We start from the raw sequence: 23,281 nt of genomic DNA on the forward strand, positions 1-23,281 counted from the left end.
GGACAGTAACGAACTGACCGAAACTGTGCACACCAGTGAAACGTTCGTGAACAACTAAAGATCTCTTGCCGTGGAGTACAGCGATCGGTGCAGAAAGTATCTCCGAGAGTAGCATGTTGTTCAAGACGAAAAAGAATCAATCCATTGCTCTTGATACGCTAAAGCGCGAGTTTTTTTTTGAGTAATTTTGTTCTATCCGAACGTCACTTGTTGTTAGTTTTTCCAAGGGAAGAAAAATCTCTACCAACCTGTACGAACAATCAACCCCTCTAACACACGAGGAAAACCCGTACGATCGCGATCACAATACAGAGAGCACGAGAGATACAGTTCTCTCTTCTATCTTTCAAGATGTTCGAGAGGGGCCAGGTCAGATCGTCTGCGTCGGACATGCGCAGTAGACCACCTGCCAAAGTCCGGCTGCCTCTACAAGTTTGGCGGTCCCCAGATGGCCTTTTCAAGTCAACGCAAGTCCCCGGGAAATGGAGGTACCACTTTTAGAACGCTCGACCGTACCTAGGACTACGGTCATCCCAGAAGAACTACACCAGAAGCTATCCTCTTTCGGTTTCCATTCGATCGTTGTCCACCACACATGATGGACGCTCGTGTGGAGAATGAATTTTGGCTACATCGACCACTAGCATTTCTAACGATGCGGTTTTAAAACCCTACCCTTCAGCCATGTGGTCTGGGCAGAGCGGACTGATCGATCGGTTTAAATTCAATCCAATCCATCATGCGAATGAGTCAGTGGAAGCAACGTTCCATCTTTCATCCTTTGCGTCGAACAGTGAACCACTTGAAATCTCTCACCAAGTATAGTTCACTTGCAAAAAGAAAAGTCCGTTCGGAACCATATTTCGCAACATCCGCAACATGGTAAATGGCGATGCTGATGTGTGTAGTTGGAGGTTTTGCGATCTAATGAGTTTTTTTGTTGGTTTCGGACCCCGGTGCACCTTACAGCCATCGGTCAATTATTTTTACCCAATCCCAGGGTCGGCCGGTTAATATTAGAAGGTGCAGATAAATTATTTTAAAAATAAAATAATCCCACTCTCGTTACGCTCCCGCCCTGGGTGCATTCCGGCTGCCGAACGGGGTAAAATTGAAACCGGAAAATAGGGCCAGCACAGGCTGAATGAAGTTGAAAGGAGCAGCTCACGCTAACGTGTTGGGTTTACATTTTGATGGACAGATATGGGTTGATATGGAATTATAAATTGAGGTCTTGTAATCCGGCGATAGCCGCTTGATTCCTCGCAGCAACTGAGCGGTAAAATTCTTGATTTTTATTCAATTTAGAAATGCTTCTTGAGTGCACTTTTCCACGGGTTTCCAGTTTTTTTTCCTCTCTCATCCTAATGTACATCTTACAACGTGCTGAGTGTTCACATCCTATCCGAAAGTGTTCCACAAACCGTCTGGCAAAACATATGCGACCAGATCCACAAAACTTCCCCGACGACAGGCGGTATCGTAACGGGGCGAAACTCATAAAAATTGGCAGTTTTAAATACACCCGCCATGCGAGAGGCGGTGGAAGCAATTAGAAAATGATTTCCATCGCCATTTGGAATTATATGGCTGGGTGATTTAACTTTTTCCCCGCTCTTTTAGCTGCAGTTTCCTGCCCTGTTTCGCCGTGTACCATCATCTACTCATCCGCGTGTGGGATGTAGTTTTGATGTTGAAAATAAATAAATAAATAAATATACGATCGTGTACTTGAACTCCGCGCGTGAACTGATGATGTCTTGCCGGTTGGAACTGGAACACGAAGCGCTAGGAAATCTTGCGACTATTGCTTTCGTAGCATCAAGGCCAATGGAATTTGTATTCCTGCACTAGAAACACGTGTACTAAAGATCCCAGTATCTTTAGTACAACTGATGTAGTTCTGTTCCGCCAGTACATATGAGGTGTAATTTAATCCTGTCCATATTGGCGCGTTGTTTGCGTATTGTTCCAAGCACGAAAACAACCACCCTTGTTGTGGATAACGCATACACACAACAGAAGAGGATCACCTTTCAACGACCACGGCCCGATCCCGTAGTTGCGATCGTTAATATTATAATAATCCGATATTTGCGCCCCAGTCACTGTTACGGAAGGCGTTTGTTTATACTTTCTTCGCCGGGTGTTGGGTGACTACTGGTACTGCATAAATTTTACCCAAGGAAGAATGATGACGGGAGAAGCAAAACGATTTCTTATGTTTTGTTGGTAAAGGTGTAGCCAGTTTTGCTGATATCGATAAAACAAACATACGGCAGCTGTGAAATGGAGCCTGCTCCAATGGTCTCATTGGTAATGTAGATATATTTTCATAACCAATTGCTTTAAGATTTCTTCTTATCCTTTCCTTGGGCCATGGATAAGAAAAAAGCATATCTACAGTAAAAATGTACTTCGTAACGGCTTCCTTCTAGGGCTGACATCATTGGAGGATGTCTATTTAAGCGCGGGAAGCGGTAACGAACTCCATGATGGATGCACTCAAGGCGCCCGCCTGTATGTGTGTACGGCGTTAGGCATAACAACAGGTGAACCGAATCCCGAATATACCGTAACCGTTACGTTACCACGGGAGGGTTTTTTTTTGTGCAAAATGCGCGCCCCGTACGGATGGCAGGAATTTACGTTTCATCAATCAGTACCGAAATAGAAACGTTCCCTCATCCGCGCACCTTCTTTAAATGTGCGCCAAACGCCACGGGTTTCCTCTCCGCGATTTTTCCCGTTCTCCCCTCCCCCCTTTACAGGTCTTCGTGTTGCTTTTCGTAGTTAGTTGCGTTTCATGATGTACTTTCTTGGCAAACGCGGTCGAGCGGTGTTCATCGGTTCGCTTTGCTAATGTCAGCCAATATTTGATCTAAGCAGGATGGAATCTTGTTGCGATCCACGCCCGCCTGTGTGTGATGAAGGAGCGGTGATCGGAAGAAGAGGGGTGGAATGAGGCGGAGGGGGAATGGGGAAAAAGAAGTGAAAAACGACACATGCCAAAATCGGTGGATAAGTGGCAAAAGAATGGAGGATGCCGATCAACACTTGTCAAGTGCACTCAAGTGAAAAGTTTCTGCACACCATATCCGCACACTCACAACAGAGAAAGAACGAAATGGGGTGCAGAGGGAAAAAATGCCATGTAAAAAATCAAAAATTGCCAGCAAGAATTTGAAACACAAAAAAACAATAAATGGGGAAACCGTTTTCCAACACGAAATGAACACATTAAACAGTATATGAAAGAATAATTTTTCATCGCGAAACAAACAAATATTTCCACCACTGGCACACGCGCGAGGGGCTCGCAGACAGACACGCGGAAAAACGCTCCGTTGCGCAATAAATTGCGGCGTGAATAAATGCGCTAAAAATAGCATGCTTCCCGCATACATACACTCACACATCCATGTATATTAATGACAACCCCCGGGGGCCCATGGCCCATGGGTTAGGCCATGCGAGGGTGTCGTGAGAGCGCAGTCTGGCCAACGAGGACGATCGTGGAACCGACAGGAGGATCGTCGGTTCGCATCGGGGGAGGGAAGGAGGAAGGGGGGGAGGTGTTGTCGTTAGCCCAGCGTTGACAAAAGGACCTGGTCGGCTAAAAATAGTGACGGGAGGTCGCAAAAATTTCAACCCCTCCCGGCCATGAAAAAGGGGAGGGCGCTATTTCTTGGGGGCAAAACTGAAGGTGTCTAACTGTGTAATCCGGTGTGTAGTTTTTATTTGTTGTTTTGGCTGAGCTACTGATTTTTAATTCCATTTTTTTTGGTAAAGTTTTAATAAAAGACGGATAATATAGTGTTAAATTATATCGCTTTGTATGCCGTTTGCTGTGAGGGTGGTTCTCTTGCATATTTTCAGCACCATCTTGATCTCGTGCAAAGACCGTGTTGCATAACATTCGGTTGCGGACAGGACACGCACACCAAACTGTCCGCGCGGTAGTGGAGTGGATGCTAAGCGAATTCTTGAAATCTGTTCACCGTGCGCTGCTGTCACGCCATCGGTACGTGGCCACACCGACAGGGCAATGGTGTTGAAGACCTGCTCCTGCCTCACAAGGAATAGAAAGCACCTGTTCACTATCTATTTTGCTCATCAAAGCAAATAACTTTAAAAATATCATCACTCATAGCGAGCCGGAGGTCGGTCGGCCGGTGTCACTGCCGCTTGATGCTGCTTGTCCAATTTTTTTTTCTGTTTTGCCACCTCCAATCGCCGTACGCATGAGCCTTTTGGCGGTGTCTTTTCTTGGAATGAGTCTTCTAGACGAAAACAACGCAAGGTTGGTGCTTTCATGTTTGAAGTTTTGACGAATAATCCCTGTTCCGATGACCTCTGCGTGCTTTGGACGAGATTTTGTCGCGTCATTTAATCCTTTTGCCATGCCATTGGTGCACTTTTCACGCACGTTTTGTGTCCTTCCTGTTCGTACAGTGCAGAACCCTGAGTCCACCGTTAGTACAGTGCGAACCAAATGTCACAGTGTCTCACACGAGGCGCTCACAATGCGCGCAGTCACAATGCTAGGGCACTTTTACACTTCCAGAAAATTCCGTCTTCAATTTGCTACAATACTGTCATCGTACACTAGTGTCACAGCTTGGGACGTTAATTTCCCCTTGTTAACCAGAAACCACCAAAAACTCCACCAGAAAACTGCACCAAAAACCAACAGGAAACCACCTGCGACACACGACGGGTGATCGGGAAAAATTCGGACGAGAAATAACCACTGCTGCTTTTGCTCCTGCTAGACGACTGACCTGTTTCGAAAGGTCGAGACAATCGGCAATGGATCGCCGCCGGGCGAGTCCTTTTATAAATTCCGAACCGTGGTTCGGGTCGTACGCCGGGCCAACCAGGGCCGAACTGCTCCGGCGCGATCGTTTGTGCGTCGGGCCCGGTACCACTACACAGACGCGGACAGACATGGGGACGCCCCGGTCGGTTAGCGATCGTGGCCCGCGCACAAACACGCGCACAGTATGGAAATATTCTGAGCACGAACAGGTGCACCGTCGCGATGGTCGCGCTGTCACACACCGGCACGGGAGGATCTTCGCTTCGAGCTCCAATCACGCTAAAGACCTTCGATGATATCTCAATTTTGGTTGGAGAGTTTGTTGTTTTTGTTGTTGAGGCAGTTCTGTGGAGTAGCATTTTTGTAGGTACTTTTACAATATTTAGAGGCATGAAAAGGCAGTGTTAAATTTTGTGTGTTGAATGATGTATTATAGTTGTGATCAATCTTCCATTTAGTGGCCACATAAACAGCCCAGTTATCCAACAAAGATGCGAAAAACTTATTCGGTATGCTTTCATCCTTCAAGCGAACGTTTATTAATTCCTGTAAAATTCATTTCCTACCATCCCGCAGACAAATCCGCACAAGGGTTGCACCGGACCCGAACGGTACGGCCCTGCTCATTTGATGGTACGCGTGATGCATATCATCGTTCGGGAGGCATTTCATTTTCCAACACACGCTTTTGGCGCCAATCCAACCGGGACGCGCTAGCAAACTACCTTCGAAACATTTTTCCAAGGGAACACACTGCTGTGCTGCTGCAGTGTTGTTTGGGAAGTATTGCTTTGCGTTCGTCCCAATACTCAAGACAATAAACCTGACGACCAATCCTTCATCTTCCATAGGGAAAAGGGGAGAGGTTCTCTGTCCATTCCAGCATTCCGGAAGGCGTTTCGAAACGATCGAACGATGATCGTACGAGGATGGGTTTCATATGTGGTACAACAATGTTTGTTGCTTGTCATTCGGATTTGTTTCATTATTCGTCCCATGCAGTTTATTTTTGCATGCCGAATGAAGTAACACGACAAATGCAGTGTGAGAAATGTGTTTCCCATTTTTGGGACGGGGCTGGTGTCATAATTGTGGCACGTTTGTGCAACGTACCGGGAGCAATACGGATGATTTTGTAAGGTTGTTGATGAAAAAAAAAAAATGTATCATTTTGTGGTGTGAAATTGTGTTGTGTCTTGCGTTAATTTCATGATCGATTTACGGCGACTGTGATTAATTTATTATAAAATATTCGGAAGCCACAATGGTTAACTTTTTATTGTGAAATTATTCATCCATCGTTTCCATAAATTAAGAACATTCTTTAAAAGTTTCAGTATTGTATGTCACATTAAAAGTTTTCCATTGTTATGAATATATTAAAATTTATCGCGAAAAATCATTATAACTAATTTGAAATAAACAAAAATTTCATTGTGTTTGTATATGAGTTTTTGAAGTAACGATTGTAATATTTACCCTCTATAAATGATTTAAAAAACTGTAATGTAAAAAATATATAATTTTTGAATTTTGAAAAATATATTACGCCACGTGTTCATACTCATGGAGACGCCCAGTGTTTCAAATGGAAAGGCCCAGACCACGTTTTTCCTTCCATTTCTTGATGTCATTTGCATTCATCAAACTGTTTCATATCATATGACACATGCGTTAGGGTACCATATTGTACAGGATGGAAGCTAGAACCATCGAAAAGACGTAAGAAACTTCCTCCGAAGAAGAAAAAAACCTTTCTAATGCAAACTCCATCACGTCCACCTCAATATTGGAGCATTGTTTGCGTTCCGGTTGTCGAGCGGAAAGTCACTGTCGCTTAGCGCACCCGATTGACGTAAGGATGATCAGTTAAAGCCCGCTCCGCTTTCCGTTCGCTTCCATTTCCCTCCTGGTCGTCTATGGAGCTGCGTGAAAAGAAAAGCGTTGGGGAAAAAACTCTCATCGCGACGACGTCCCGGAGATGAAAACGATGGAAAGAGGGAAACTGACACGGCTCGTCTTTCGGCGTCCTGTCCTTATCCGATCGCGAACGCTCGGCTCGGCTGTTTCGGCGTGCACGTTAATTGTACGCTCTGCGCGATCTGATGGACACGATCAGAGGTGTCAAACTACGTCAAGCGCTGCCGTTCATTCCATGCGTTGGTGCGCGTGTACGCGGTAGGTGGATGCGATTGTTGTTATTAAAAGGTACTTAGCGTGGCGCGCAAAAGACGCAAACATGCTACCGTCCGTGCTCGCGTTCTAATCTTGGTGGCCACTGATTAATACTCAATTGTTTGATTTATGGATAAAGGCGTGACGTTTGCGGGGCAAGCTTCACGCAAACGGAGGGAAAGCACTCACAAACACACATATGCATCTAACAGGGTTGAAAGGTATGGTTTAAAGGTTTTTTTTTGTACCCACACAACGTTACATTTGGCGTCTTGTTAATGGCCGGAGAGAAGATTTATTAACTTGCTATTTTACGGGTGGGAGCGCTTTTCCTGCTTTTCCAAGGTCGGACTGCCGGAAGGTGAAGAATTTCTAAGGTGGCAACTCGTGTTGTTGTATTTCATTCGTTGTTTTCTTTCATAAATCGCAAATTGTTTAAATATACCCGGACATTATACTATTTTTAGATCAACAGTGTTTGGCTTGCTTATTATAAGTTTTGTTAAAATAGAACCAAGTTTTTATTTAAATTTTCCCCAAGTACTATCATTGATGTTGTTGAACTTGAGTATTGTTCAGAAGATATTTCTAACCTTCGATAGCTAAGAAGTTGTCGAAGTTTACAATTCATCTTCAATTCATTCAAGCTTAGTTTAATTGTGTTCATAATTCTTATTTTTTTATCGGTACAATAACCTTTAGAAGACCAAGTCTGCAATTTCTGGCCTTCTTTGATTTTATTTTCCCGTAACTGGAGAGTCAAGCGCTACGAATGGGTAATTGGTTCGGAAAAGAATTTCGTTCTTTAATGTCATTCTAATATTACAATATCATTTTTGTAAAAATTCAATCAAGCAGCGGTGATTAGCTTAATTGATAGATAAATTAACGTTTGCAATTTTTTCTTGAAGTAATCCTTTACAGAAATTTGTTACGAAGTTTGGAAGATAAATTCTACACAAAAAAAATGCCACTCCACAACGACACCTGACGATGCCAAGTAGTCCGGGCGATTGACAATGGCGATAGAAGAAAGGGCATCCAACGCGAGTTTAGTGCCACTGTTATGTGATGCTCTTGTCTCTTGATAATTAATTTTCCGTTAAAACAAATGAAAAAGCGAAACAAATTTCAACAAACACACCGTCGAGAGGGATTACATTTTCTTTGCACGCATTCGTATGTGTGTGTGTCTTCTATTATTTTTCTCTAGTTAAAAAAGCTGTATTGCGAAAAAGATTGAATCTCATGTGAAAAGGGAGGGAGAATATAAAATAACAGTGGGGACGGTGGGGGATTGAGTGTGATCACTTTTGACATTTCGCTTCCTGTGCACGTGTGTATGCAGAAGGAATTAGAAAAGCAAAACGTAGCGATTGTGTTGGTTTTGCTGTCTAGGTTCGTTAATTTCGCTTAATAGCTTGACATAAAAATAAAAACCAGTATCCACCATATGCCGAATCAGTGCCCAACTTCTGTCGAAAAGCAAAACACACACCAACACCGTTCCGGCATGACGATTACAAACAAATGACGTGTAACGCGTTAGTATTAGCCACTGCTACCGCCGTGTAGATCGTAAATCGCTAATGCGCCACGGTTTTTGTTGAGTGATTTGTTGGGATTTATTTGTTTAAAACTATTATGATAATCCGTGTAATCGGAATGAAGTTAAGATCCCGGAAGGACACAGAAAAATGCTGGTTATGTATTTCCCCAGATTGTGCCTCCTACTGGAATGATCGATTTGCTAAAGTTCGCTCAAAGCGATGACCTCTCGTTAAGCTTAGATCAGCAGTTGGTTCATCCTTTTTTTTTTTGGTTGTCCGCCTTCGCCTCCACCCAAACCAAACGTCCTTCATGTCGTAAAGCCGACACATTCTTGGAATTATGTAAAACGACCACCGCTTATTTTCCTCACCTTCGGAAAAACGGTCTACAGCAATGTGTCCCACCGGATGGGAGCTGCGTTGGAGCGAGAGCCGCAGCATCACCATCTACAGCGACCAGTGCGTTGGCGTATGTGTGTTTTTGCCATTTTGCGTGGTCACCACCGGGTTCAAGATCACTTTGGAAGTAGTCTTTCACACGCGTGCCGGCCGCATGACGCTACGGCGCGTCCAATGACTCCTTGCGGGCCGGGCGATGGTTTTCGTTCAGCGTGACTTCATGCGACTTCGCTCACGCCATTGGAACGCGGCGGCAGTTTTTCGGAGGTTTGACGATTTGCGTCGGGAAAAACCAAAAGCCAAACGTACGGCGTTGCTTGTTGGATGTGATCGTTCGGGTTTTTCCTCTGCCCACCGGTGGAACGCCAGTTTTGCTCGTCTCATTTCCTTTGATTCTGTTTTTGTTCTCACTAAAAACCTTCCCGTTCCGTTCAAGCCAGCGATGATTGATACATCATGCTCCATGGACGGGACTTTATGGTGGCGGAAACTATTTTTAGTGTCTGTGGTAATTGTCTGTCACTTGCAGGGTTCAGAGGTATCATTAGTTTGGCTCTGCCGTAGATTATCCTCTGCCTGTTTCTTCCAAAACTCGATTGAATTTCAGATTTTGTGGGTTTGTGCTCTATCTGTTACTCCATAATCCGAAACATCCGTCGTAGAAATATGCCCTAACACGTGGCCAAATAGAAACGGAAGAAGGATATTAATTTTGCACCGGGTCAGGAATTGGCAAATAATTGAACCGGGCAGCAGGAAGAAGGTGTGAAAAGGCTGGGGATAACAAATATTTGCAACCTCAAGATCATCTTCTTGAACACATACACACTCACAAACACACACGCACACATTTACGCGCAAACATACGCCGGCGAGCTTATGTGGGTGTAGTAAAGCCATAAAAATAGGCATCATTTTATTTTCGTCCATCTACATTTGCAGCATTTACTTTGGCCAGGTTTGGTTGGGTCGGGTCGGGCGGACTCCTGTTCTTTTGGTAAGAGTTGGGAGCGTGTATCACCACCAGTACGCGGCCAAAACGTGTGAGGGTAAATTTCCCCTTTGACAATGAACTTGAGCCGTTTCAGAGGGTGTCAAACGCACCGGGCACAGCGACACGTAACGCGATCGTGCTGAAGTCGAATGCGTTGGACAGGCGTTGATGATGATGATGAACCATCCCCCCTTTCCAAAGCCCGTCCTGTCCTGTGCTTGCCCGATGTGGAGAGTATTTTTCTCTCCCTTCGCTTGGACTTGTTAGGAATTCTTAAATGAAAGACATATGGTTAGATGGTTCTGGTTTGAATTAAAGTATGGCGATGCGCGTAACATGATTGGACGCTAAAATGATCATTAAAGCGGCCAATGATGTTACCCATCCAAAGGGTTCGAGTTGATGTGTTGTGAAAATTTTGCAAGCTAATGAAGTGTAGCACAAATTAGTTTCGAAAAGTAAAGTAACTAGTCTATTGAATGTTTCAGGCGATGAAAGGTCGTTTGAGGAACATTAATCAGTAGACTTGGCTTGTTCAATGAGTACATTCAACAACACGAAAAAATAGCTTCCTTCTCAATATTTTATGTTTTAAAAACGAAAAAGTATTGTTTGATTACAATTGGGTTGTAATATTGGGTTAACAAGAAAGTTTCGAACATTTTATCCAAAACATGGAAAAGGAAAATTCCCAAGAATAGCAAACATTTATTATTTAAACTCTCTCCCTTCCCTTACATAGCTTACTTATATAAATGCCCAGCAAGAAACAAAGCTTCATTTACATTCCAGTCGACACATCGCCAATAAATGGAACAATGTTGCAGTTTGGTGCCTTTTGCTTGCGTTCAAGGCGTTCGGGATTGTTCTTCTCGACGTTTATAAATGACATTCGCATACCTAAACGACCATGTTCACAACATGTTGACGCTGTCAGGATAAATAATCAAATTGCAGCCGCAAAGAACTGACAGTGGTCGGGAAAACCTTACCGCTCCGACTGCTTTGATGCTCGATTTCGTCATGTGTTGAAAAATGTTCCGTTTTGATCGGGACAAATTGATGCGGACCAAAGAATAGATTTTTTACGGAAAAATCACCTCTGTCGGTAGTATGGTGGTAGCGTTGTGTAAAGGGTTACACGCACGCTTCATTGTAGTATGCCATCCGTGGCAGTTGCTAACCCGAGTCTCAAATACGCATCGTAAAAATATAACAGTTCTTGAAAAACCGATAAGCGCCGACTGGGGCTGTGAATTAGATTGGGACGAGAAAATTGTATTGGATTTGTTTTCACCGACGATAAATGTTGCGTTCAGTGTGTACTTAATTCCGATCGCTTGTTGTGCATTTTGTGCTATTTTTAATATGTTTCTTACCGTGCCCGTTAGCCGTCGAAACAGCTGAGCTCTCAGGGGATGTAGTGTTTTATGTTGTGGATGATCTTGGTAATCATCAGCTGTAGTTTTGGTTGTCGTGTCAAAATAAAGCTGTTCGGGTTTGCTTTTCGATGAAAACCACAATTTGATCCATACCCATTTGTACCGGGGTTGGGTGGATCGAAAATCAAACCAACAAATAGCGTGTATCAGGCCGCATCAATCAAGGCACGTCCTTCGGGCGTTCATCATCCTGCCCGGGAATGTTGCAAATGGAGCTAATTACTCGCCGCTGGTCTTTTTCAAGCTCCTAACAAGCAGCAGCAGCTAGCCATATTAACACATTTAGATGAAAGGCAAGCATAGCAAAAAATAATGGAAAGTGTGCATGATGTGTGCTATTAATAAAAAATATTAATAAGACAGGATGATAGTCGACGGATGCATAGGTAACAGGCAGCAGCCAGCCATCCCCGTTTCGCATGTTCAACATGTTTCGTGAACTCGTCCGGCCGTGGTCAAACGCCACCGTGGCTACGCCGCAACGCAGAACGGCAAAGGTTTTTCTTTCGGCAATATTTTTAGTACCGGTGGCCTCGCGCTAACAAGAACAATGTAAAATGTCGCTTTAATAATAGCGCAGCGTAAGAATTAAACAGTTGTGCCCTGTCGTGCGGGTCGTGCAAAATTCGTGCAAAAACGTGCTCTCATCGGGGGAAGGCGAAGTGAAGTGAAGGGCGGAAGCAATGGGGCTTAGGGTTTGGCGGTTGATGGCGTCTTCGCAACAGGCCGAGCGTAGCGGTTATATAATCGAAGGCGGCTACGGGAGCCAGTAAATTTATCGGTCAAAGGCTTTGACGTACTCTACTGATAGGTCACTCCGATTCTGAGGGATTTCCGTTTCGTTTGGCAAGGTAATCCTTGCGAGCGTTTAGCAATCTTGTTTATAACCTTACGTCCTAGTTTCAAATTTTTAGCTACAAACCGTTTGTTCAACGCCGTTTTATGATAAAAAATTGTCATTTAGTTTCTCTTAATTCTGCGCGAAAAGAATTAGATGTCTTTCCAACATTTTATTGTAATCTGATAGCTTTTGAAGATTCTTCGTTGGGCTACGGTTGCCGGATGTGGAAAGTAATAATGTTTAGCGAAAACAAAAAAGGACTTATTTAAGACATCTGCGTATTTTTTTCATAAGTAAAGCAAGCAGTCTTTTTCGACAATATTTTCTTTAATTAAAACCATTAAAATTATAAAATTAAAATTACAACCATTATGTTTTAAAAAGGACTTACTCTCCAAACAAATAAAATAGACAATCAACGTGTCTGTTTGCGAAATATTCATTATTACAGCCAATTTGTGAATCGTTGTTCTGTTTTACATCTTTAGTTGATATACATATTTTAAAAATCACTTTGTTCAAAACAGTTTCATGACTGTTTATTTTGTATAAGTATATGGCTTTAACATTTCCAACATTATCATCATTTCATCTTTAATCTTTGGCTAACTACGACTCTGTCTAAGATGGCATTTTGAAGTTACCGTAGTAGAAAGTGTAAAAAGTAATAAAAGTCCTTTAAACTCATTAATTATAAACACGTCTGGCAGAAACTGTTGGGAGCCATTTTTTTTTGGCAAACTCGCTGCAACTTATGTAACGTCCGCAACGTTACGAGGATGCACCGGCAATGTCGCTTTCTCTCGCGCGGCCACATTGTCATCGAGAATAAACGTTGATATTTCATACCTTCCTTTTTGCACATTGTACCATTTCTGCGACTCGGTGAATAAAAAAAATACAACGTTAAAGGGCAACCACTGAACCTGTTGCAGCAGAACGATTATCGCGAAGGTTCGAAATGTAATGCAGCGAACAGAACCGTGCGCGACACAGGAATCTTCGCCGTACAAGTGGGTCTGTAGCGATTTGTGCTTCCTGGTGGCAGCACTATGCGAAACAGCTGTTTTGATTTTGTCGCTTAAAAACATCAACAGAGAGCAAAAAAAAAAAACCTCTACACATGTGCGGTCAATGAATATGAAAATGGAAGGTGTACAATAAGCTGTAGTAAACTATAACATAAACTTTTACAGTTGTTATTTACACTAACGCAAGACAGGGTTCGAGAGACTAAAAACGAAACAAAAAAGCCACAATAAATCACACCATAAATGCGCTGACAAAATATGGACGCACCCAAGCAGGCAGTGTTTTACGTTGACGTATCTTTTGCCCACGGTAGCACTAATAAATCAAACAATGCTTTAACACATCAAATATGTGTGCGCGCTGGAAATGATAGAAAATTGGCATGTCCAACTGCAGGCCCATTTGGGAAAACAGCAGTGCACAATTAACAGCCTGGTGTTCGGTTTGCTTTACGATTTTGCCGTCCAGCTGCAAACGGCGTTCGGAGAAATGCAAACAAAACATATCCCCATAGAAGGGGTAAACAAAAACGATATGCAACCACGCGACATTGCATTACGCAATGACATTATTGCACATTTGTCGATCATACTAGCCACCACCGCGAGCATCGGACTGGCCAGACTGACGAGCGTGTGCGTTGGTAAGCGTGGTAAAGGTGTGTAGTGGTCCCGAGGTTGAAGGGTCGCTTGGTTGCAATAATGAAACCTTCCCACCCGGCCGCAGATCTGAGATGCGCGGAGAGAAAGACCACTGGAGAAAATTGCACCGCCGACGAGATGCAACACCGCACGTGCATTCGACTGGTTTTGATTGTTGTCTTTCAGTTTCTGGTTTCTTGTCTGGCCTTTTGTCCGCATCTCGTTTGCGGCCCATATCTTTCGCCGTGTAGCTGTGGTGGAAGATTTTGCTTCCATCGTCGCCTCGGTTCGTGCGGTTGGTGGGATCGTCATGTTCCATGCAGTGACTTGCGTTGCGGTACGATCGGTTAGTGGGTTTTCAGTCGCGTTTGGAACACCTTCAGCGAATGGTGTCGGTGTGGCGGATGTTTGTGACCCAGTAGGAACCGTAATGCAAAAGCATTTAAAAGGAAGCAGCTTTCTTTGGCAAAATGGTTTAGGATATGGTGATTATTTTGGACGAAAAAAGCAAAACATCTTGTTGTTTCGATCAACAATCGTGCGTGTTTGGTTTTTAGTGCCGACCAGGAACGGTTTTGGAAGTGTGAACGTTGTGCGCGCATTGTTTTGTTTAAAACTTTTCGCGATTTCCTCATTGTGACACGTTTGCTGAGCTGTTCGGGTGGTGGTCAGGCGCATGTGTGTGTTTGTGTGTGAGAGAGTGGGATAGATTCTAGCCGTGGCGGAAATGATGAAAACATTGCGACTGATTGTTTTGATTGTGCAGCGAGTTTTGATTACCGCCGGCGTGTTCTTTACAGCTGCCGTTTTGATCCACTTTACCGCGATCGATCCAAGTGAGTATCAGCGTTGACGGTAGTGGAGTGTAAGAGAGTGTAACACAACGAGAATTGCGAATTGTTGCTATAGTTTGACATTTGCAAACATATTTATAAAATGTTTTAAAACTTCCCTGGGGGAATTATGGAACTTCGCAGCTCTAGATATGGAAGTGTAAAATTAACTTAGGTCCAACATTATTTATGCATTACCTCATAATTTTAAGTGTTTTTATTTGAAGGTTTAGAGGATTGAACACAACTTATAAAAAGTGCACAGGACTATATCATAAAACTTTCTTGAATGCTCCAAGGTCATGAGAGGAATACAGTGTACAATGGAATAAGATTGATGAAAGCCGGCATTCTTCATTCTCTTTCTCTTGTCTAAGCTCGCAACTAACTACAAAAAAGAGTGTTGCAAGTGTCATCGAAAACATCCTTATTGGCAGGAGGTCCTGATGATGTATTCAGTTGGAACAGATGGAAAACCTCCCCAGGAGGGATTTTTACATAATTTTGGGTATCTGGATAGGTAAATCCCATTTCCTCAATTGATATGCCATGACTATACCCTTCATATTGATAATCCTACACAATGAGCGAAGATTCAGTAATGAATTTTTGGAAATTATTGGAAAAACGCGCTCAAGATGTCAAATATGGTTCATAACCTTTCGTGATGTTTATTGTGTATTTTAGTGTTTTTAACGTTCCGCAACTGTTTATGAGCGTAGTAAACTCCAGAACAATTAAACTAAAGCAACAATGAGCATTCCGCATCCAACGCGTGAGGAACACGACCCAACAAGACTACATAACATACATATATCGACTTTGTTTAGGAAAGAGATAAAGCTGGTAAGAATAATTGAAATAATTAGTAAACCATCAAAGTATTTACTACAGTATTGCATTACTCGGCTCAGCGTAAGGCAGATAATGCAAAGTTGCATGCTTCTGTCGCTTCACGTGAAATGAATTCCATAGTGTGTAGAACAATTGACAAACAATTTACAAGCAATAACGAAACGAACTGTTAGAGCACAGCTGATTGTGCCCGAAGTACTATTCGTATTTTTAGTACTACTAATATTCTTCTCGACTGCTCTCAATTATACTATAGCATTGCTTGATGAAATCGCATCACATTACGGTAGCAAATGACCATCGGTTGCTCGTACAGCGACGAACAAATGTGTGTTTCTTTTTGTCGAATGCAACGTCCCGTTGCTCAGCTTAAAAATAATTTCCAATAAAAACTTTTAATTGCTAAGAATTTTTGGCTATTTCCCGCGAGGGTCGTCAAGTACCGCAACGCTCTCGGGTCGGCCAGAGATTGTCGGCGCTGCATATCCCACAAAACGACCTAGCCATAAATATTATAATTCAACCAGATTTGACACCTTCCTTCCTTGCTAGACACCTAGCTAATATGCATCGTTAGGCGGGAAGGTTCAAAGCGTACGTATGGTAGCAAATGAACTCGCTTGTCCCAGACGATCTTAAAAGGCGTGACAAAAGCAACGCACAGAGCGGCCATAGGTCTCTGGTAGAGATTATGGCAATATCCTTCGAGATTGCTGCGTAATGTCCGCAACGGAAAGGTAATAAAACGAGACGAGGTTTTGCTTTCCGTGGCGCACCACTCAAGAAGCCTTCAGTTTTAGTCTTCCCTCCCTTGTGAAGCAGCTGGTTTGGCAAGGTTGTGCCAATAACAAAATGTGCAACAAGACCGTTCAGTCGGCAGAGTGCCTTTTTGCACATAAAAAGAGAATATTCTCGTACGGCGCAGTTGAAAGTGAAACAAGCAAAAACTCTTATTTTTCAATTGAGTAATTTTCGATGTGGAAGACACCCGTGCCTTCACGGTGTTTTGGTGATCATTTTGAAACGGGCGAAATAAATATGGGCAAGATACCAAAATCCTTTCAAGAAAACCACGCTCAACAGATTAGGGTGGCGAACAAAAATAAGAGACCGCAAAGAAAACACGGGATGGAATCGTATCAAAAATCTTAAATCCGTAGATGAAATGAAGGCCGTTAGCCAAAATCTGGTTTCGTCACGATTTATTCTTCGCGACGGGTGGCGTATCCTGCCGCGCCGTGGTATACACTGCTCGAATTATGTTTGCTTCGAGATGCTTAAAAATATCATTAAATGTGGTGAAAATTCGATTCCACCCCGGGTTCCTGCCCGTTGTTCGGTGACCCACCGTTACCGATCGACCTCATGCCGACCACCGCCCTATGGAAACCATTACGCTTTGTCAACTTTTTGCCTGTGCGCGATGGATGGATGGATGGATGGATGTTGAGGTCGGATCGTCCTCACCACACTGGGGCTCACTGCTTCGTCCACCGGATCCGAATCGGGGAACACAATACATATAGCCGTGCCGGTGCTCGGTTTGTCCGTCCGGCGAATAAAGACCCCTCCGAACAACTCACTCAGGTCGTGGTCGTGCAGCGTCCACAACCAACTGGCTGGTGTGTCCAAGCCGGGGAGGACATCTATTTTTGGGGTCTACTCCGTACCACCGATCAAAACGCCTTCGTCTGCTTCGTCGGTGTCCGCGTCGGTTGGTAAAAATCTCTTACGCTGCCGGTGGAAAATCAGCGTGCGAGACGCACGCACGGTGCAAATGGTAATAAGTGTTAGGAAAATTTATCTAGCTCGGCTTCGCTCCCTGACAGGCGGGAGGATCTCGCAACGGGTCTTGCAGTGGGTCGGGTCCGGCACAGTATCATCGGTAGGCCTATTCTTTCCGCTAATGACGGATCCCGGTCGGCTGGGAAGCAAAAACCAAACACCAACCCTGGGAGGGCCCCAGCTGCCCAGAGATCCGGACGTAACCGCTGTGCACGCCGATCGCTGCTGGGGAGTTAAACGAGTTTTTCTTCACGACAAATACTCTCACGCATGTCCGCACTAACCGGAAGCGTCTACAGTACGATCGCTTGTCCTGCGACCTTTGCAAGATAGCGCAGGAGGGAGGACGTAAGAGTGAGATCAAGTAATAACACGCTGTTACACTTTAGTTTGTTTGAAGGTTTGATCGTTATTATGTCGCTAATCGAAGTGAACAGTATGAATGTTTCTTTCCCTCCCAGACGGAGGCTTTGAGAAAAGAGCTTGGGCAACATTATTCTTCACATTTCGAACGGGTTTGAGGTCACGTCTATAGAGGGTGCTGTCGAAATCATGTGCGATAGCACAATGAACATGATTTTTGAATCACAGATAAAGATGGATGTAGAATGTTTCATGATATAACAACAGAATGCTCTTTTGGTGGGACTCATTACGCTGTACATTACAGATAATTAGGTCGATTTTTTGATTGAAGTATGATGTTAGGTATAATAAACTCAAGTATATTTTTTTTCTAAAAATGTCCATTACTTAGACTAGGGTTTAAATTACCCTGAGAAATTGTTGAATATATTTAAGTGACACCTGAATACTGAATATTGTTATTAAATGGGAGTTCATGGCTGCAGTATTCCACATTTTTTATAGAAATAATTGGATTTTTTTGCTAGAAGTGTGATTAGATTTAAAAGATACATTTATGAATATTTCAGGAAAATAAATAGCAATGAAACTTAACCGGGAACAGGTTTCATAGAAAGGACCTTGCGTATATAAGCTGTATAAGGACATGTAACATATAAACACTCCTAGATGTTTGCGTACGTCATTGATATCCTTGCACGTGATCTGCATGCTTTCACTGTTCCTTCAAATGCGTCATTCAATTTAAAGTTCACAGCTTAAGGTGCTATTTTTCCAAACGATAATTTAAAGGCACCTTGAAGCTTTGCACGTTGTATATCTGCTTTAGATTCGGGCAAGCCTCTATGCAACAACAATCAATTAGAGCTAGCTAACCGTGGCAGCACAAAGTGTAAAGTTAAATTGCGCTCTGTATGCGACAATTCATCCCACCGTAAAGGTTACCGCCTAATGTTGCCCTTCGCGTTGACAGCGTGGACGGGTGGGCCGGATTTACGCCAGCGCTGTCTAATTAGCTCGAAATTATGTCCACCAGCAGCACAGGACAACCAGTCCATCAGGTGGTGCCATTTCTCAGGAGGTGAAAAATATGCAAGTCCATACGATGAAACAAATTATGCTTGAGGCCATGTGAGGACATGTTTTAAATTTTATTCTAAATGATTGAGTAGAAGTCATTAAAAATATATTTTTTTATTTATTGTTGTGTGATGTACAAATTTACAAGGCATTTCCTCCTTGCAATTTGCCTTATCCCGGGCATATTCGGTTGATTCGCGGGGATAATATGGACAAAAGTGAACTCCCGGAATAATACGGATGGATCATATTTCCGTGTTTGAAAACCGATGCCAAATGAAAGACATGTGCCGAACTAAGCTAGCGATGGAACTGGCACTGCTTGAAAAGGGGTGCAATATTTTTAAAACAAGTCAATTCTCATTCGACAACGAGACGAAAGTGCAAAGAGGTCACCCTACGTTCACAATGGTTCACAGTTGTGGTTTGAGGTGAAATATTAATTTCAAGAGTTTGTGTCGTGTCCCAAAACTTTTTCATCCTGCATTGCTCATTGCTGTTTCGATTTTTTTGTTTGCAGAGGAACGTGCTATTTCGTGCGATCGGGTTTGTAATCGAGCTGACTGGCCACGGATCTGCCGCTTTGAGCTGGTGGTGGAAAAACGCACCTATCACCCTGACAGGTACGTTATGAAATGTCTGACCGAGAGGAATTAATCAGCATCATCTCTGGCTCATAAATCTATATTTACATGCACCATACGGTAGCTTAAACTTGTGCTAGGGATGAATGGTGGATTGTGAAGTCTAAGAATGGCGCAGAACGGCTTGAATGTGGTTTGGATTAAAGTTTATTCTAGTATATATTAATTCAAATAGTTGTTTTATGTTTTAATTTAATCTACTAATTGCTTTTCAAGCTTGTTATAAAAATTAATAAAAATGAATTACAAAAACTGCTTCTGTAGATCCTAGTTAGAGTAACACGTAAAGCACGATTATATTGATATTAGTTACGTAAGTTACAACTTCACTAACAATTAATCATCCTGCAACATAAAATGTTTCAACGTAAGCAATTTAAATTACTGCCCAGTTAATTTGAAATATTGACAAACACATCTCATTCGCTCGGCTTTAAAAGACTCACGTTCATCACATTCATCTCTGGCGCACATAAATCGTCCCACTTGTCATCAAAAGGTTCAGCAAAGATTCTCATTTTTTTCGCTCGGGATAGTTTACTCTGTCTGTCTGTCCACCCCTTGAAAATTCGTTTTTCTTTTAATGAACCCTTTTTTAACAACCCCCAGAAGCGACGATAAGTGTTGAAATTGCAGAACGATAGCGCGCGATTGAGAGTTCGGTTGTACGGGGTTTGACTAACCCAACCTTGGTTCTATTCGGAATTTTTGCAGCAACTTCGCTGTTACAGACAACGTGTCGTGGGCCGATGGGTGGAGATCCTCCGAGTCGCCCGTCATCGCCTACTACTACACCATCAATGGACGATACGTTGGTCCCACGCTGACCGTGTGCGAGAATGACTTCCTGGTGGTGGATGTCGAGAATCGGATCCCCGGTGAGAGCATCTCGCTGCACTGGACGGGACAAAGCCAGCGCCGTACGCCCTTCATGGATGGGGTACCGATGTGAGTGGTGAGATGATAAATCACGCATCTCGTGTCTGATCGATGGAGTAACGTGGTAGAATAAGGTTTTTATTTATGTTGCACTGTGAAAGATGTTCTATTTAATTCACGAACCATATTGATACACCTGGGGTAAACAATCCTTTCGGTAGCATTTTCGCTTTAAAATTATATTTTTTAACTCACATGGAGCTCCATTGTAGAGTTTATAATGCATAATGTATTACTCCCAATCATTTCAGGATAACTCAATGTCCCATAGCCAGCTTCACCCGGTTCCAGTACAAATTCCAGGCGGATAAAGCGGGCACTCATCTGTATCACGGCTTCACTGGAGCCGAACGTACCCAAGGTCTTCTTGGGGCATTCGTAGTTCGCTCTGCAAACGAGCAAAAGCATTCACCCGTCCTTAGTGATCTCGCTGCCGAAACCGTTTGGCTGGTGACGGAGCTCCATGGGATGCTTGCAATCAACGGGCAACGGGACTGGAGACAGGTTTACTCGCTAAACGGAACAACAGGCGATTCCAACCTCCGCATAAGACTCCTCTATGCAGTGAGCCAATGCCAGCATTGGGTCGAGCTGGAAGACCATAACCTACAAGTCCTCTCGCTGGATGGTAATGGACTGGAACATGGTACCATGCCCTCTGTTAGGCGCATCCTACTCCACGATGGTGTCCGGATGGACCTAAAATTTACCCGACGAGTCCCGATGGAGGGTGACAAAATTAAGCGAGATTACGAAATTCGGTTCACGCCGCTAGCGAGCAAACGAGGTTCATGTGAGCGTGCAATATTTGCTCTTCACTGCGACTCCCTACCGCACGAGCATTCACTCAGGATGAATGACGGTGGGACGAACGATGCTGAAAGTATTAAATATAATTTAATCTCACCTCCAATGCTGCACCCAGCAGACAAAGCATTAGACCTGGTTGGGAATGTTGCCTGTGGAGCGACTGTTGTATGTCCGCAGGATTTGCACGGCGCAAGTGGACAGTTTCCAAAGGACCTCACTACGTACGACACCCGGCTTGAGTTTACGATCAGCACACGGCCATTAGATGGAGCAGGACCCTTCGGAGGTACATTGCGAGCCGAAGCGCATCCAACTGATGCGCTCAGATGAGATAATAATAATTATTCGAAACCGGCTCGGCACGCGTGTTTTTTGCTTCTTTCCCAAATGTCGTTTTTTCGCGTTGTTTTCGGCCCCGGTTCCCTTCCCATCCCGCTTCTAACCCATCCCGGTCTACTCCACAGAACCGATCCGCGAGACGGTGCACTCCGTGAACGGGTTCACCTTTGCCTTTCCGTCCGTGCTGATGCTACGCGAACCGGCGAACGATGAGCTGCGGGCAGACACATGCGGTGGCCATCGGTCGCTGCCAAGAAGCTGTCACCCGATGACGGCCCGGTGCGAGTGTGTGCACGTCGAGCACATCGAAGCAGGTCATCGGGTGGAAATGGTCCTAATTAATGCCGGTAAGTCCCGACCGCACGCCGGTAAGACGCCAGCTTCGAGCGGCTCATGAACAAGTCGCCTCTCGTCTAGATACCGCGGACGATTACGTGTATCACCTTCACGGGCAGAGCGTGTTTGTCGTGGCGATGGCCACCGGACATCGGACCGCACCGGCAAAGCTGGTCCGCAACCTGACGGTCCCGTTGCAGCGAGACACAATCGTTGTGCGGCGCGACTCGATCGTCGTGGTGCGGTTCGCTGCCAAAAATGCTGGACTGTGGCTGCTGCGCGATATTGGGTCACCGTCGTGGTCCCGAGGCTTGGATGTGGTGCTGAATGTGGGTACGCATCAGGCGGACTTTGACATTCCGAGCAATTTTCCTTCCTGCAGGCATTTTGTAGGTCCGAGGTATTTTTTAGTTTGAAGGAACAACAAGGGAAACAAGGGAAATGAAATGTAAAATGTGATACTAGAACAAATAAATCATTGCCAACAATTTAAACATCACAATAAGTAGCGAACTTTAATCTTAATGTACAGCTTTCTGTATGCCATGTTTGTTCGGTGGGAATTATTACCCCTGGCGGCACAATTGTACTAATAGTGCACCGATTAGTACAATTGCAATTGTGCGATTAGGAGTACGAAGAAGAAAATCTATTCGTACAATTCAGAATGACAGCTCGGATGCTTCCTCCAAAGTTCATAATAATTACTATTTCTCAAGGTTATTAGATATTAATGAAAATAATTTTTTATCGTTTTTTTGTTTACTTTTTTTATTTAACTAAAATGTTTTTATATCACAATACATTACCGCACAGTATTTAAAAAAGTACTGGTCAAACATTCTAACCGAAACAGGAACACACGAACGCAAGATGATGATGATGATGATGATGCCCACCGGAATGATCATCTACTTCCAGTATTGAATTGTCCTCGTCCTCGATATTCGTCAACAGTGTCGATATCGTCTTCCTGCGGTTGCTGCTGGTTCCTGCATTGGAGCTCCCTTCTGTGCCATCTGGAAATGTAGTTATGATACATGTTTAATAGTAACTGTGAATCTCCTAACAGTTCCAGCTAATGTATGTAATAAGCACTTACTTGTAGGTGCATATTCGTTGCACAATCTTTAGTCAGTTGTTCTGCACTCCTTGATAAACTGATCACAAACTGCAACTACTTGGCACGAACGTAGACTGAAAACTGTAGCCAAACAACGCCACGTACAAAAAAACTCAAGCCAAAGATATGATGACGAGCTGGGTGAAGCTTTGGGCTGATCTGTTTGACAACTAACCTATTCGTAAAATCTGGCTCACAGGGATGTTTGTTCGTCGGGAATCATCACAAACCAAAACCAGAAAGAAAGAAATCTTTAACTCAATCTTCAAGCTTTC

At 43.7% G+C, this 23,281-nt stretch overlaps 1 protein-coding gene across 1 annotated transcript; it reads left to right on the forward strand.

The window, feature by feature from the left end:
• The first annotated feature begins 14,597 nt into the window (after window positions 1–14,597).
• LOC128303529 (uncharacterized) lies at window positions 14,598–22,333 on the forward strand. The gene is made up of 6 exons (XM_053040511.1): window positions 14,598–14,732; window positions 19,336–19,438; window positions 20,174–20,407; window positions 20,650–21,494; window positions 21,673–21,894; window positions 21,965–22,333. The coding sequence occupies exons 1-6, from the start codon at window positions 14,624–14,626 to the stop codon at window positions 22,297–22,299; spliced, it is 1,848 nt and encodes a 615-aa protein (XP_052896471.1). The 5' UTR covers window positions 14,598–14,623; the 3' UTR covers window positions 22,300–22,333.
• Window positions 22,334–23,281: the final 948 nt, after the last annotated feature.

The sequence above is a fragment of the Anopheles moucheti genome, chromosome 3 (genome assembly GCF_943734755.1).
Source record: "Anopheles moucheti chromosome 3, idAnoMoucSN_F20_07, whole genome shotgun sequence".
In the NCBI taxonomy this organism is placed as follows: domain Eukaryota; kingdom Metazoa; phylum Arthropoda; class Insecta; order Diptera; family Culicidae; genus Anopheles; species Anopheles moucheti.